At 38.9% G+C, this 13,415-nt stretch overlaps 1 protein-coding gene and 1 pseudogene across 2 annotated transcripts in view; one reads left to right on the forward strand and one right to left on the reverse strand.

Moving 5' to 3' along the window:
- Positions 1 to 10,467, reverse strand: part of TMEM135 (transmembrane protein 135) — a 341,678-nt gene extending 331,211 nt beyond the window's left edge. For both annotated transcript variants that reach the window (XM_043579982.1, XM_043579981.1), the window contains exon 1: positions 10,100 to 10,467. In XM_043579982.1, the coding sequence (XP_043435917.1) occupies positions 10,100 to 10,240 (141 nt within the window). In that variant the 5' untranslated portion in view covers positions 10,241 to 10,467. The remainder of the gene's footprint in view (positions 1 to 10,099) is intronic.
- Positions 10,468 to 11,245: 778 nt separating this feature from the next.
- On the forward strand, positions 11,246 to 12,131 carry LOC122483239 (annotated as a pseudogene).
- Positions 12,132 to 13,415: the final 1,284 nt, after the last annotated feature.

The raw sequence follows: 13,415 nt of genomic DNA on the forward strand, positions 1-13,415 counted from the left end.
CGACATTGGCTCAGGTCATGATCTCATAGTTGGTGAGTTCGAGCCCCACTTCAAGTTATGCTGACTGCTCAGAGCCTGGAGCCTGCTTTGGATTCTGTTTCTGCCTCTCTCTCTCTGCCCCTCCCCACTTGTGCTCTGTCTCCCTCTCTCTCTCAAAAATAAACATTTAAATAAATAGATAGATAAGAAAGAAAGAAAGAAAGAAAGAAAGAAAGAAAGAAAGAAAGAAAGAAAGAAAGAAAGAAATAAGAAAGACTCATTTTGGGTGGCTCAGTCAGTTAAGTGTCCAATTTCACCTCAGGTCATGATTTCATGGATCGTGAGTTCAAGCCCTGTGTTGGGCTCTGTGCTGACAGCTTAGAGCCTGGAGCCTACTTTGGATTCTGTGTCTCCCTCTCTCTCTGCCCCTCCCTTTGCTCTTGCTCTTTTTCTCAAAATAAATAAACCTTAAGAAAAATTAAAAAATAATAAGACCTCATTTTTTAAAATATTTAGCATAATAAAGGAGGTAGAATTACTTTACTGTAACAAATAAATTTATGCTGCATGTGCTAGCTAATTATGTGTCAATGTGACTGGACCACAGGATGCCCAGACATTTATTTGATCAAACATTATTCTGGGTGTGTCTGTGAGGGTGTTTCTAGTGAAGATTAACATTTTCAGTAGACTAAGTAAAGCAGATTGCCCTTCCTAAGGTGGATGGGTCTCATCCAATGAATTGAAGACCTGACAAAAACAAAGCAGCTGAGTAAAGGAAATTCCCTTGCCTGCCTGCCTTCAAGCTGGGACATTAGTCTTATCCCTGCTTTAGACTCAGAATGAAACATCCCCTCCTCTTGGGTCTTATTAAGCCTGAGGGCTTTCAGACTGGAACTTATACCACTGGCTCTCCTGTGTCTCCAACTTCCAACTATAGATCTTGGGACTTCTCGGCCTCCATAACTGTGTGAGCCAATTCCTTTTAATAAGTCTCTTTGTGTGTGTGGTGTGTTTGTGTGTGTGTGTGTGTGTGCGTGTGTGTGTGTGATTACATACACACATACATATCCCTTTTGGTTCTATGTCTCTGGAAAACCCCAACAAATACACTACATTTAAATTGCTTCTAACATCTTCCATTTTTTTTCAAATATATTTTTTAAAGTTTATTTACTTAGAGAGAGAGTATGCAGAAGCAGGGAGGAGGCAGAGAGAGAGGGAGAGAGAGAATCCCAAGCAGGCTCCAGGCTGTCAGCGCAGAGTCCAACGTGGGGCTCAAACCCATGAACTGCAAGACCACGACCTGAGCTGAGATCAAAAATCGAACACTTAACTGACTCTGCCACCCCAGTGCTCCGCCCCCAACATCTTTGCTTTTAGGGTTAAAACTATAAACTACAGGGGCTCCTGGGTGGCTCAGTGGGTTGAGCATCTCTTGATTTCATCTCAGGTCATGATCCCTTGGTTATGGGATCCAGCCCTGCATCAGCTTCACATGGAGCCTGCTTGAGATTATCTCCCTCTCCTCTGCCCCTCCCTCGCTTCCTCTCTCTCTCTCTCTCAAAATAAACTTTAAAAAAAAATTTAAATAAAGACAAACTTGAAAGTATACTTTAAATATAATATTGAGACAAAATATGATCAAGAACAAGGTTCAGATTGAGCCTTATGTAAATTATACCCATGTTCCAAATCAAGTAATATTAGTATTTTTGGTAATGTAGGGGTAGGGAGTCTTAAGAACACACACCTGTTCTCCACCTACTGAGAATATACACCTGTTACTTCCACCTAATACTGTAATCTTAAACCAAAACATTTTTCATACCCTGCCATCTTCTAGATACTTAAGCACAAATATCATGGACTCTAATATGAAATACCTTAATTAATGAAGAAAACTTCTAATAATACACTTCTTATTGAAGAACTTTATTCAGATGAAAAACAAAGTATGCCCATATATTCCAATCTCTCCAATAATATTGGGTATACTGAATTGAATCCTTAAAATAGAATTAAAGAGTTCAAGCCAGAAAAATAGGGACAACTTCAGCAAGAAATCACAGATATCAGGGGATCATGCAGACTGAAAAATACCAAACTGCTTCATTATTGGTTGATATACAAAATTCCATTAACAGAAAACAAAGCCATTCTCCAAAACTGCACTTGTACTGATATATTTGCTAAAACTCACTCATACTGAAGCCTAATAATTAGCAACTATGTGATAGATCTAACACCTCTTATTATTTTTTAATGGGGATAACCCTAATCATCTACCTGAACCAGAAAAGAAACTTAACCACTAATTTAACTATGAGAAAAAAAGAAAAGAGCACAGAAGAAGAAAGCTTTAAAAAGATGCTTAACTTCCTAGATCCCATAATTTTGTCTTAAACATCCTTGATTTACCTTTAGATGAGTGAAGACAAACAGGTTAAAACAGCTTTTCTAACATTTGTAACAGACATTTGTAATCCTTTGTAACTGAAAACTCCTGACTACTTTGATTTAAAATATACATTTTATACGAAAGGAGGTTCAATTTCAGCAAATCTAGTAATCAAGGTGTTATGTACGGTCTGAGATACCTTATAACTGCCTTTGGTTTCAAGTTTAAACAAGAGCCAAAGTCAAAAGGAAAGAAATCAAAATCCTGGCCAGGATATTGGATTTAAGAAATCATTAAATACTCTCTATAAAGTAATTGCTTCTTTTTCTCTCAATTTCCTCAGGGTAAAATTTGGGTTTTGTGCCATAAGTGGTAAACCTAATATATATGTACTTAATATATATTCATATATTCACTGTGTCTCTTTATTGGGTAAGCCCTCCCAAACCTACCATACTAGAATGGGTCCTCTTGTAACACCCTCTAGTAACCCCCTGTACCTCTTAACAGCACTTACCACAGTCTAAATAATTTTCTTGCCTATTCAAGTTTATCTTTCCCCTTAACTGTAATGTCCAAGTACATCTTGTTCCCCCACCACTGTATTTCTGACTCATTGTAGGCAATCTGTAATACGTGAAGAATGAAACAAAGGTAGGAGAGTGGGAGGAAATAAGTTTCAGTAAATACAGTTACATTAACACTCCATGGGCTCCAAATGGAACTATGAGCACACTCTGAAATTCACTCTGATCCTGATTAATGTGAGAGTTTCTGAGACACAGGTCTGAAAAAAAATGGTCCCATGTCTACTTTCTTCAAGGTTTAGAAATCGCTAATGATGGGAACAGGCCTTCTTCCACCACTGCCAAAAGATACAAGGGTATCTCTAAGGCAACTCCCAAAATGGATTAATCGCAATCCACACTGCCAAGATAGAGCTAGAATCAATAAACCAGTGCAACCCGACACATGTAGTAAGTCAAAAGACTATACAAAATAAATGGTAGTAAGTTGAAAACACTGTAAATTCAGAATTCTGAATTTAAGAATTCAGAAACTGCTCAAATATATTTGAGCTAGCATTCTTGAGCTAGCTAGATACTTGATCTAGCATTCTTCCTTCCTTTCACACTTCTTTTCACATGTAAGTTCATTTTACTGAATATTTTCCAATGCAGCTAAAAGCTAAATTACTTAAAATCTTCTTTCATTCACTTCAATTATTGATTCTCCTCAGGTATAATAATGAGGAAAGAGAGTACCATATACAGTTTGTAATACCAATTGACAATACTAATTTAATTCACCAATAAATCAGCCTCATTAAGGAATACACTTTAACTATACTCTTAGTTTCCCAAGATGAAACAGACATATTAAACATGAAGAAAAACATTAAAAAATTCAAATGACAACACTCTTTAAGAGAAGATCAATTAATAGAAAAAAAAAAGCTAAGATTAATGATAAACCAACAGACAATTTTAAAGCTTGACCTTGTATCAACAGAGATTCAAACAAATCTTTAACATGATACTACATTATGATGAAATAGTTTAAGGCCCCTAATCATCAAAAGCATCAACTAATATTATGCATTACTATGTGGCTAGTACAGTCTCAGGGATATAAACATTTTCACAACATCATACTATACACATATTGCAAGAAATTGTACCAATATGTTTTGAAAAAACTCTCCAAAACCTTTTTATTTAGCTTTTTGTTAAGCAGTCACTTCAATTAACTCCCCTTCCCTAATTATCACCTAACACAGTACCTGGTAGATAGTCAATTAACATTTGATGAACAGATTATAAATCTATCATCAAAGTCCTACCACATTTTTTTATCACTATCACAGCTTACCAACATAGATTAATGAGATATAAGTCTGTGCTTCAGTCTTTTAATCCAGGTTGTCTTGTCATAGTCAATAAAAGAAATTACTTATATGTATATTGCTTATGCACAAATGTAAGGCAAGATTTCTTCCTCTCAAAGTCAAAACTCATAAAAAGAGGAAGCCACCTTGTATTAGTTTACTCCTTAGAAATGTTCATTTTTTGACACTCTGTTGTCCAATTTAACATATTCCTCAGAAATCAAGAGCTCTCTATTCTAAATAATAAAACTCAGGTTCAAAAATATAAAATAAATCATGAAACTGTATCTTGGTGGAGGTAAATAAACAAAAGGGGGAAATGGTATGATATGTAATCAAACAAGCAACAGTGAGGTCACGTACGACTCTAGGCTATGGTAAACCTTGCACATTAATCGAGTTGGAAAACCAATGGAGAGTTCTGAGCAGAAGAATAACAAGTACTGATTTATATTTCTAAAAAATATGAGATAGATATTTTACCCCATTTTTTTATAAGAATATTGAGGTTCAAATATGTTAAGAACCTTGCTCAAGGTCACTAAGCTAATATGTGGCAGCACTGAGATTCAAGCCCACGCTCTTCCCACTTTTTAACACCTCCCAAAACTCCCTGCTCAAGATTTTTCTGCAACATTCTCTTTTTAACCTCTTCATACCTCTGACTGCTTCTTTCATATTTTTTCCTCTACTCCAAAAACAAACATTCTTCGGATTATCTTCTCTTTCTAAACTCTCTCCCTTATTGGCCTAAGGATCTCTCTTCCTTATTGACCTACCATAACTTCAACTCTCATCTATATTCTTATGACATCTTAACCTAAATCTCTAGCCCCATCTTCTCTCTAGAATAGCAACTCCACATTTCCCAATGCCTCCAGGTCATTCTCCACTCATAAATTACACTAGTAGCTAGAATTCAAAATGCCCCAAAGCAATCCACCCTATTTCACTGAAAATACTTTCTCCAAGGCACTACCTTCTACAAATCCCAATAAACAAGGCTTATAATTATATAGCATCATTTAATTTTTTCCCCTACTTTAAAAGTGAGTTACTAAATCTAATCGAATAATTCTATAAACCACTGCCAGATTAAGCTTTCTGAACAACCTCAAGCATACCACCCCCTGTTGGCAACTTTTAGTGATTGCCTACTATATCAAATAAAATCCAAATTCCATCTGCCATTCCCCAACATGTACTATATCCTATTCTACCTGAACGTCTTAGTTTAAGCCATTCTTTCCCTTATCCATCACCTATTTCTACCTTTCCAGATCATATTTTTCCTTCAAGGACAGTAAAATGCCACCTTTCCCATTAAATTTCCCCTTATCTTCCATTCAAATGTAATCTACCTCTGATTTCTCAAACCATTTGCTCTGTACCTTATAGTATTATCTCAATGAATTTATGTTACAGGGTACTGCATGCCTTACCTCCCCTCCTGGACTATGAACTCAATATAAGAAATACATCCCATTCATTTTTTTTTATTCTTTACCATACCACATGGCACACAGCTGCTGTAACAGCACGCTGCAAATAGCAGACTCAATAAATAACTGGTAAGTGAATAGGGGGTAAATATTCCAAATACCAATAGTCTTGGTTCAGATATTATAAAAACTAATCATCAAACCTCAGTATCCCCTTCATTAGTATATATTTTTAATCAATATTTATCAGTAAATAATTAAAAAAAAATTTTAGAGTCCAAAGTTTATGACAAATATAATTTTCTAAGTAGTAAATAAGAGGTCTGGTTATTCAAAATAATCTGCATCACAGTGAATCAATTAGAGTTGGATATGAAGGCATTCTGATGAAAATTCTGTTATCACAGGGATTACCAGTATGGTTCTGGCCCTCTCACTCCTCCAGGTAGGTTCCTCTCTCTACCAAATGTATTCCCAGATAGAGGACTACTCCCTTTGACATAAAAAGAATTTTTTAGCAACAATGCAAAAGTAAATAATGCCTACATTGAAAAATACATATTAAGGATTTGAACACTGTTTTAAGTTTTTTTTCAACAACCAAACAACTGTTTTAATAAGAACCTACTGACTCAGAAACATGAACAATAATGGATCATAGTTATTTAGATCCTATATTCCAATACTTATTAATTTTTATCCCTGATCAATGATAACTAAAGAGACAAACAATAGTAAACCAGATTTGGCCAGCTATACTGAGACAGCTGCTACAGGAAAGGGTGAGTTGAGGAGTGTTTAGTATAATGTAACGCTTCAACTTTCAACTAAAAATGATGTGCTGGAAGGACAATTTGTACTCAACAGAGATCAATCAAATAAATCACATATTAGACACAAGTTTCAACAAGCTCAAAATGTCATGTTAATGAATAGGAAAAGTCATAATTCAATTGCTTATTTAAAAAAAAAAAAGGACCAAATGACTGTTAAATCTCTAAAGATGTAATAACAAATTGTGTAAAAATTATTATATACTTATTGAATAGAAAGATAAAGTGAGTCCCTTACCCCTACCCCCTAAGCCAGGCCTCACACCAAAAAAAAGACAAATTCCAAGATCTCCAAAGGTCAAATAATCCAAACATATCTCAGGCACTTCATGACTTCAGTGTCTTTTTTTTCTTTTTTTAAGTAAAAGCAGAAACAAATGGTGTATTATCAAGAACTTTGAAAAGTCTCACTGCTGGTCTCCTTTGCTGGTCTCGTTTTCTCTAGCAAACCCGCTCACCCACTGCCTTTACAAACTCAGACCACACTCTGTGCCAGAAGCACTTTACATATTATGCCACATTTAATCTTCACAAAGACCTCCCAAGTTAAAATTTACCATTTCTCCAATACTGCAGACACAGAAATTGAGGCTTAGAGTGGTTAGGTAATTTGTCTGAGGTTACCCAGCTAGCAAGTAGTGAGCTACAATTCTAACATGGGCAATCTGATCCAGGGTCCAGGATTCTGCCTCTAAGCCACACTAAAATACAGAAATCGGAACAGCTTCTTGGAAGTGGAATCAAACTTTGGAAGTGTTGTAGAATTATTATTTTTTCCATAAAATAAAACTGTGTAAGAACATTAAAAAAAAAAAAAAAAGACCTAAGTCCACATTAACCAACTGATTTCTGCAGTCGGTGGTTTCCAGGTCTTTCACAACTAACTAGATTCTGCCCATAAGTTGTTTATTTCTAACAATTCCAACTCTTTTTAAATGTTTATTCAGTCTAGAGGTGATGAACTGATAATAGGTTAGATAACATGGCTCACAATGAATAAACATTATGTAAACATATTTGTACCCTGAAGAACAGTATAAACATCTAAAGGTCAGTGAAAAGGGAGGTTTGTAAATTATTCCTTCCAAAAGTGCAAAGAGTTGTACTCTGGAGTCAGCTACCTGTAAATGCCAGTATCCCAATCTGGAGGTCCTGAAGAAATCACCTGGTAAAAGCATAATTAAGAATAGTCTTAGGGGCACCTGATGGTTCAGTTGGTTAAGTGTCCAACTTCAGCTCAGCTCACAATCCCACAGCTCGTGAGTTTGAACCCCATGTCAGGCTCTGTGCTGACAGCTCAGAGCCTGGAGCCTGCTTTGGATTCTGTGTCTCCCTCTCTCTCTGCCCCTCCCCCACTCAAGCTCTTCTCTCCCTCTCAAAAATAAATAAACATTAAAAAAAAGAAAGAAAGAAAAATGGTGTTAGGGGTGCCTGAGTGGCTCAGTCACTTAAGCAACTCTTGATTTTAGCTCAGATCAAGATCCCATAGTCATGAGATCTAGCCCGGGGCTCCATGCTAGGTGTGGAGCCTGCCGAAGATTCTCTCTCTTCCTCTCCATCTGCCCCTTCCCTGCTCTTGAAAGAAAGAAAGAAAGAAAGAAAGAAAGAAAGAAAGAAAGAAAGAAAGAAAGAAAAGAAGGAGAAGAAGAAGAAGAAGAAGAAAGGAAGGAAGATAGGAAGGAAGGAAGGAAGGAAGGAAAAGAAAAGAAAGAAAAAGAAAGAAAGAAGAAAGAAGGAAGGAAGAAGGAAGGAAGGAAAGAAAGAAAGAAAAGAGAAAGAAAAGAGAAAGAGAAAGAAAGAAAGAAAGAAAGAAAGAAAGAAAGAAAGAAAGAAGAAAGAAAGAAAAAGTCAGTCAGTCTTAGGGTCTTAGAACCACCTGAGTGAGTTAAGTGAGCAGGTTTTCCTTAAAGAAGGCACCTAAAAACCTGAACAACATAGAATCCATCCCCCTAAATGGCCAACTATGCATTCTAAATTTGTATTCTAAATTATGGTGGGCACTAGCTTTCATTCATCTTAGTGGTGGCCTACAGTTAAAATAGTTCAACAACTGTTTCGTGCTGTTGTGTTGTTTGTGTGTATATATGTGTGTATTGTGTGGAAAGGGGTACCACTTGTTCTGAGTGTGTGGTAATAACTAACATTCTTTTGCACTGCCTTAGGCCTGCCAAATATCTCCTTACTCCTGACCTATTCATGAGTTCATTAATTCACATCTGTACTCATTCAGACATTTATTAAGCACTTACAGAAGTACTGTGCTAATTCTAAATACAAACCACCATCCTAACAGGACACTAAAGAGACAATATTCAAAGTGTGACTCTTAATCCAACAGCATCAATATTACCTGGGAGTCTGTTAGAAATGAGGAATCTCAGTCCCCACCCAGACCTACTAAATCAGAAACTCTCATTTTCATTTTCACATGATGGGAGAGGGGGCAGTGTCTTAACACATATTAATGTCTGGGTCTATATGATAAAAAGTGAAACTGACTTCTGCAAGCCCAGAGAAAGTTACCATATTCTTTGTTATCTCTGTAAGAAACAATCAGACTTTTCAAGAAGTACCACAGATATGGCCCTAACACACTTTCAAAAATATTAGGCTATAAATCCAAATTATTACTCAATGAGAGGTAAAAACTGATCATCCACTGAATATACAATAAAACTCTTAGGAAACATACAAAATATATGATCTCTGCCTTCTTAAGACACATACTCTACTGGGCAAGAAAATGAGAGGATGAACTTTGATAGCCAAAGTAATACATCTCTAATATCAAGAACAAGGTTATTGGAAAAAAAGATGCTGGTGAAAACATTTAAGCACAAACTTGTTTTAACAGTTCTCAGTGGTACATATATGTATTTACAAATATTCTCTACTAAAAACTCCAAACTTAAATTGCTTGGGTGACCTAAAGTCAGATCTTTTAATCACCTTCACTGATCCTGTCGAGAACCATCCTTTAAATTGGCACCCAAAATCTCAACCAGAGTCTACTCTGTGAACCTGCAAGAACATTTGCAAAACGATCAAGCCACAATACTGTCACCCCAAACTGAGACAAGATCTGAGCCCGCAGGGATTTGCTGTCAAATATGCCCTTTAAAAAGGGGGATGAGGGTTAGAGAGGGAATTAGATGAGAAAAGACTGAGGGCCATTTCTCAACGTCTCGCTGACCTACAAACTCCTCTCCATCAGAAGGCGAGAGAAAGAAAAATTACTGCAGTTCCCTTAAGTCACAATTTTAAGTGTCCTAACTTAATTTTAAAGTTGGGAGCCCATCCTCTTCCCATCAACAGGCATTCGGATGACAGCTCAACATCAAGTTCCCCTCCCCCTTTTCCCGCCGAGTGTAGCATTTGGGATATCCGTCCCCTTGCGACCTCCCCCATCCCACCCACAACCCCCAAAACACTCTGGCCCCTCCGAATGAGAGCCCGACACAGAACGAGTCGCCCAGGCCGCTGGGAAGCACGACTGCGTCCCACGGCCCACCCTCCACACTAAACTCGCCGTGGGGGAGGGGCTGACGGATCTCACCAAGTACAGTGGGGCGTAAATCTTCAGGGACTCCTCCAGGGCGCCCCCGGTGATCTGCACGAAGGAGACCCCACAGGAAGGGTGCCAAGTGTGACCGATCTCGTAGCAGTTATGAGGGATGGACTTGCTGAGAGCCGCCATGACGGAAAGCCGTGCGGACGGGCAGCAAGGGGGCGAGCCGAAGCTCGGGAGGCAGCTGGGCAAGAGGTAGCCGAGCGCGCGCCCGACCGCAGCCGACTCTCCGGGCTGGCTGCTGGAGGTGCAGAATAGAGGGGAAAGGTCACGCGAGCAGGGTTACTCTGGGCCAAAGTCCTCGGATGTTAAGCGCTCGGCGTATCGCAGCTCGAGGGGGCGGGGCGCGCACCGGGGAGGCGGGGAGAGGCGGAGCGTGCGCGCGCCCGGCCCTCGGAACCCCGGGCCGTGCGGAGAGCGGAAAGCGTGAGAGCGCGACTCGGGGACGCGCCTGTCTCCCGACTGCCCACGTCAGCCCCTAGCTGGCCCGCGACGTCTGCGTCGGAAGAGCCCTGGTAGGTTACTTGGGTCACACTGTACTCGTCTCTGCCCTCTTCAAAGGCCTGCCAAGTAGAACGGAGGGCAGTGGAAGAAAGGGATAAAATGTCTTTGTTGGGAGCTAGCTGGTGGAGGAAGACGGTTGCCACGAGTCTGGACAGCCTTCCTCCTCAGAACTGCCACCTTCCCTTCCCTAGACTACCAATTAATAAATGGCTAAGGCTGCCTGGTGGTTGAGACCGCGCTGCTCCTCGTTGCTGGGCTTTCTATTCTGTGGTGTCTGAGAAGTTTGAAAAATCTATTAGCAAAGTTTGTACACTTCCTGTGTGGGAAAAGGGCAGTAGATCATTCTGTCCACTGAGCCACTGAGCGGTTCTTTCTGCAGCGCACATGACAATCATCGGCCAAATGGTGGACAGAGTAGAGGGGACAGTGGTCTTAGAACTCATACCCAAGAGAGAGCTTGGCCATCAATTGGCAGAACAAGGGACCTGTGTGACCTATAAATCATATAACCCCTCTAAAATGTCAGTTTCCTCATCTATAATAACCCAGGTTCCTTGGAATCCTAAATTCTATAGCTTCTTAAAGCAGGAGCATACTGCCTTTAGAGGACTCCCGTTCTAATCAAGCCTTCATTCATTCTACAAAGCTTTACTGAGCACATACTATTTTCCTGGCACTGTTGTAAACTCTCCTTGATTCAGATGTGAACAGGAGAGACCAGGTTTTGACCCGCTCCTCCTCCCACTCCCACGGAGTCTGAGCCTGAGCTCCTGCTGCAGCCCCTGGTATTGGGGTTTCTGGAGTTACAAATGAACAACAATGTCAGCAAAGTTGTTAATGATATGAAAGTAAGGAAATCTACACGAGATCAGAAAAAAGAAAGAAACTCGTTCTCTTCCGTTTATGCGATGGCAAAAGAAATCACTGTTAGAGAAAGCAAAGCAGATGTTGGTGGGTGACACTAGTGATATTGTAGAGGACCCCTACACATCTTTTGTGAAGTTGCTGTCTCTGAATGATTGCCAATTTGCTTTGTATAATGCACATTCAAAACAAGAGTCTAAGAAAGAAGACCTAGTATTTAAATTCTGGGGTCCTGAAAGTGCACTTTATAACACGAGATGATATATGCTATCTCTAAAGATGCCATTAAAAAGAAATTTACAGATATTAAACTTGAGTTGCAAGTAAACGGCTTGGATAATATTAAGGAGTATTCCTCACTTGGAGAGAAACAAAGGCAACATAGTGGTCCCACTTGAAGGAAACCCCTTATAAAATGACAAATACCATCTAGATGTTAGGGAACTTCCACTTCTCCAGCTCAGTCAACCGGCATAGTATGAGGTTTTGTTCTGTTTCTTGCCCTTCTCAATGGGCCCTTCCAAAACAATGAATGAAAGAAATAGCATTCATTTAAGCAGCCTATCAGTGATTGCTGTTAGAATGTTTCATACTGTTACTTTTACATAGAACCCAAGGAATGCCATCCCATCATATTTTAGCCAAAACAACTGGTTATATATGCCTTCCTTGCAGCAAGTGCTACAATGAATGTGATTGTCAATGTGAATAATTTAGAATACTGCAAAGTGTAAGTTAATTGTATTGAGAGTAGTTTTCACCTGTCAGATGGTAAACTTTACTTAGTATTATTTATACTTGCACTTGATTACAGTTCTGTAACTCTCCAGCATTCATACACCTCACCTTCCTTGGCAAGTCTGTTTTGATGACATGACAGGATGGATATAACACCATGCATTGAAAGCACTTTTTTGTGATGAGTTTAACCCCTCACTCCCAAAAGGAATGCCAATTAAGTTGTGCTAACTGTGTCATCAACTTACGGTCATACCCCAGTGTTCATTCCCATTACCTGCATATCTTCTTAAAAGGAATAGCTGTTATGACTGCCTTTTTGTTTACCATTCCGTATACAGTACTGAATAAGTATAGTTTTGTTTACCATGTGAGTCTTACAACACTAAAGATATTTTGAATATCAGCCATGATGGAAATTTCTGTATAAATGAACCTCACCTGGAACATTATTTTTAAGATCAAACTCCTCATCCTCACAAAAATAGCCACATTGCATAGTTATTACTATAAAATTATAGCATAAAAATTATAGCATATTACTAAAAAGGGGGGGTTCTATTTTCATGAAACTATTTGCATTCTAGGGGGGGGGAATAAAAAATAGGCAAGAAGATAAAATAAGATAGTTGTTTAAAGTCAACAAGAGAGGAGTGCTCATTGATGAAAAGCCCAAAATAGCAGGGGTAAAAAGATAAAAGTTTCTCTCAGTTCAGGTAAACATTAGCAGTCCCTAGGCTAGGAGGATGGCTCCATAACCATCAGTGATCCCAGACTCCTGACGGGTTGCTTTACCAACTGTTAACTATGCTTTCCAGCCCAACTTATAAGATGACATCCACATGCCAGCCAGGAAGTCAAAAGAGGAAGAGAAGACCTACTTCTTCTCTTTAAAAAACCTTCCCAGAAGATCTATACAAACTACTACTTATATCCCGTTGGCCAAAGCTTAGTCACATGGCCATACTAAGTTTCAAGGAAAGCTGGGAAATGGGGCTTTTTTTTTATTTTAATTGGTTGGACAAATGCCCAGGTAACATTTAGGGTTTTATTGCTGAGCAAAATGGAAAAAAACAGATACTGAGAACAATGAGCAGTGTCTGCCATATTTCTATGCCTCTAGTCACTCAAATTTCTGGGCACATTCTTCTTTCCACGGATAAACATACCTTCCCCTTCACAAAAGGGACAACCTAAA

The sequence above is a fragment of the Prionailurus bengalensis genome, chromosome D1 (assembly GCF_016509475.1).
Source record: "Prionailurus bengalensis isolate Pbe53 chromosome D1, Fcat_Pben_1.1_paternal_pri, whole genome shotgun sequence".
In the NCBI taxonomy this organism is placed as follows: Eukaryota; Metazoa; Chordata; class Mammalia; order Carnivora; family Felidae; genus Prionailurus; species Prionailurus bengalensis.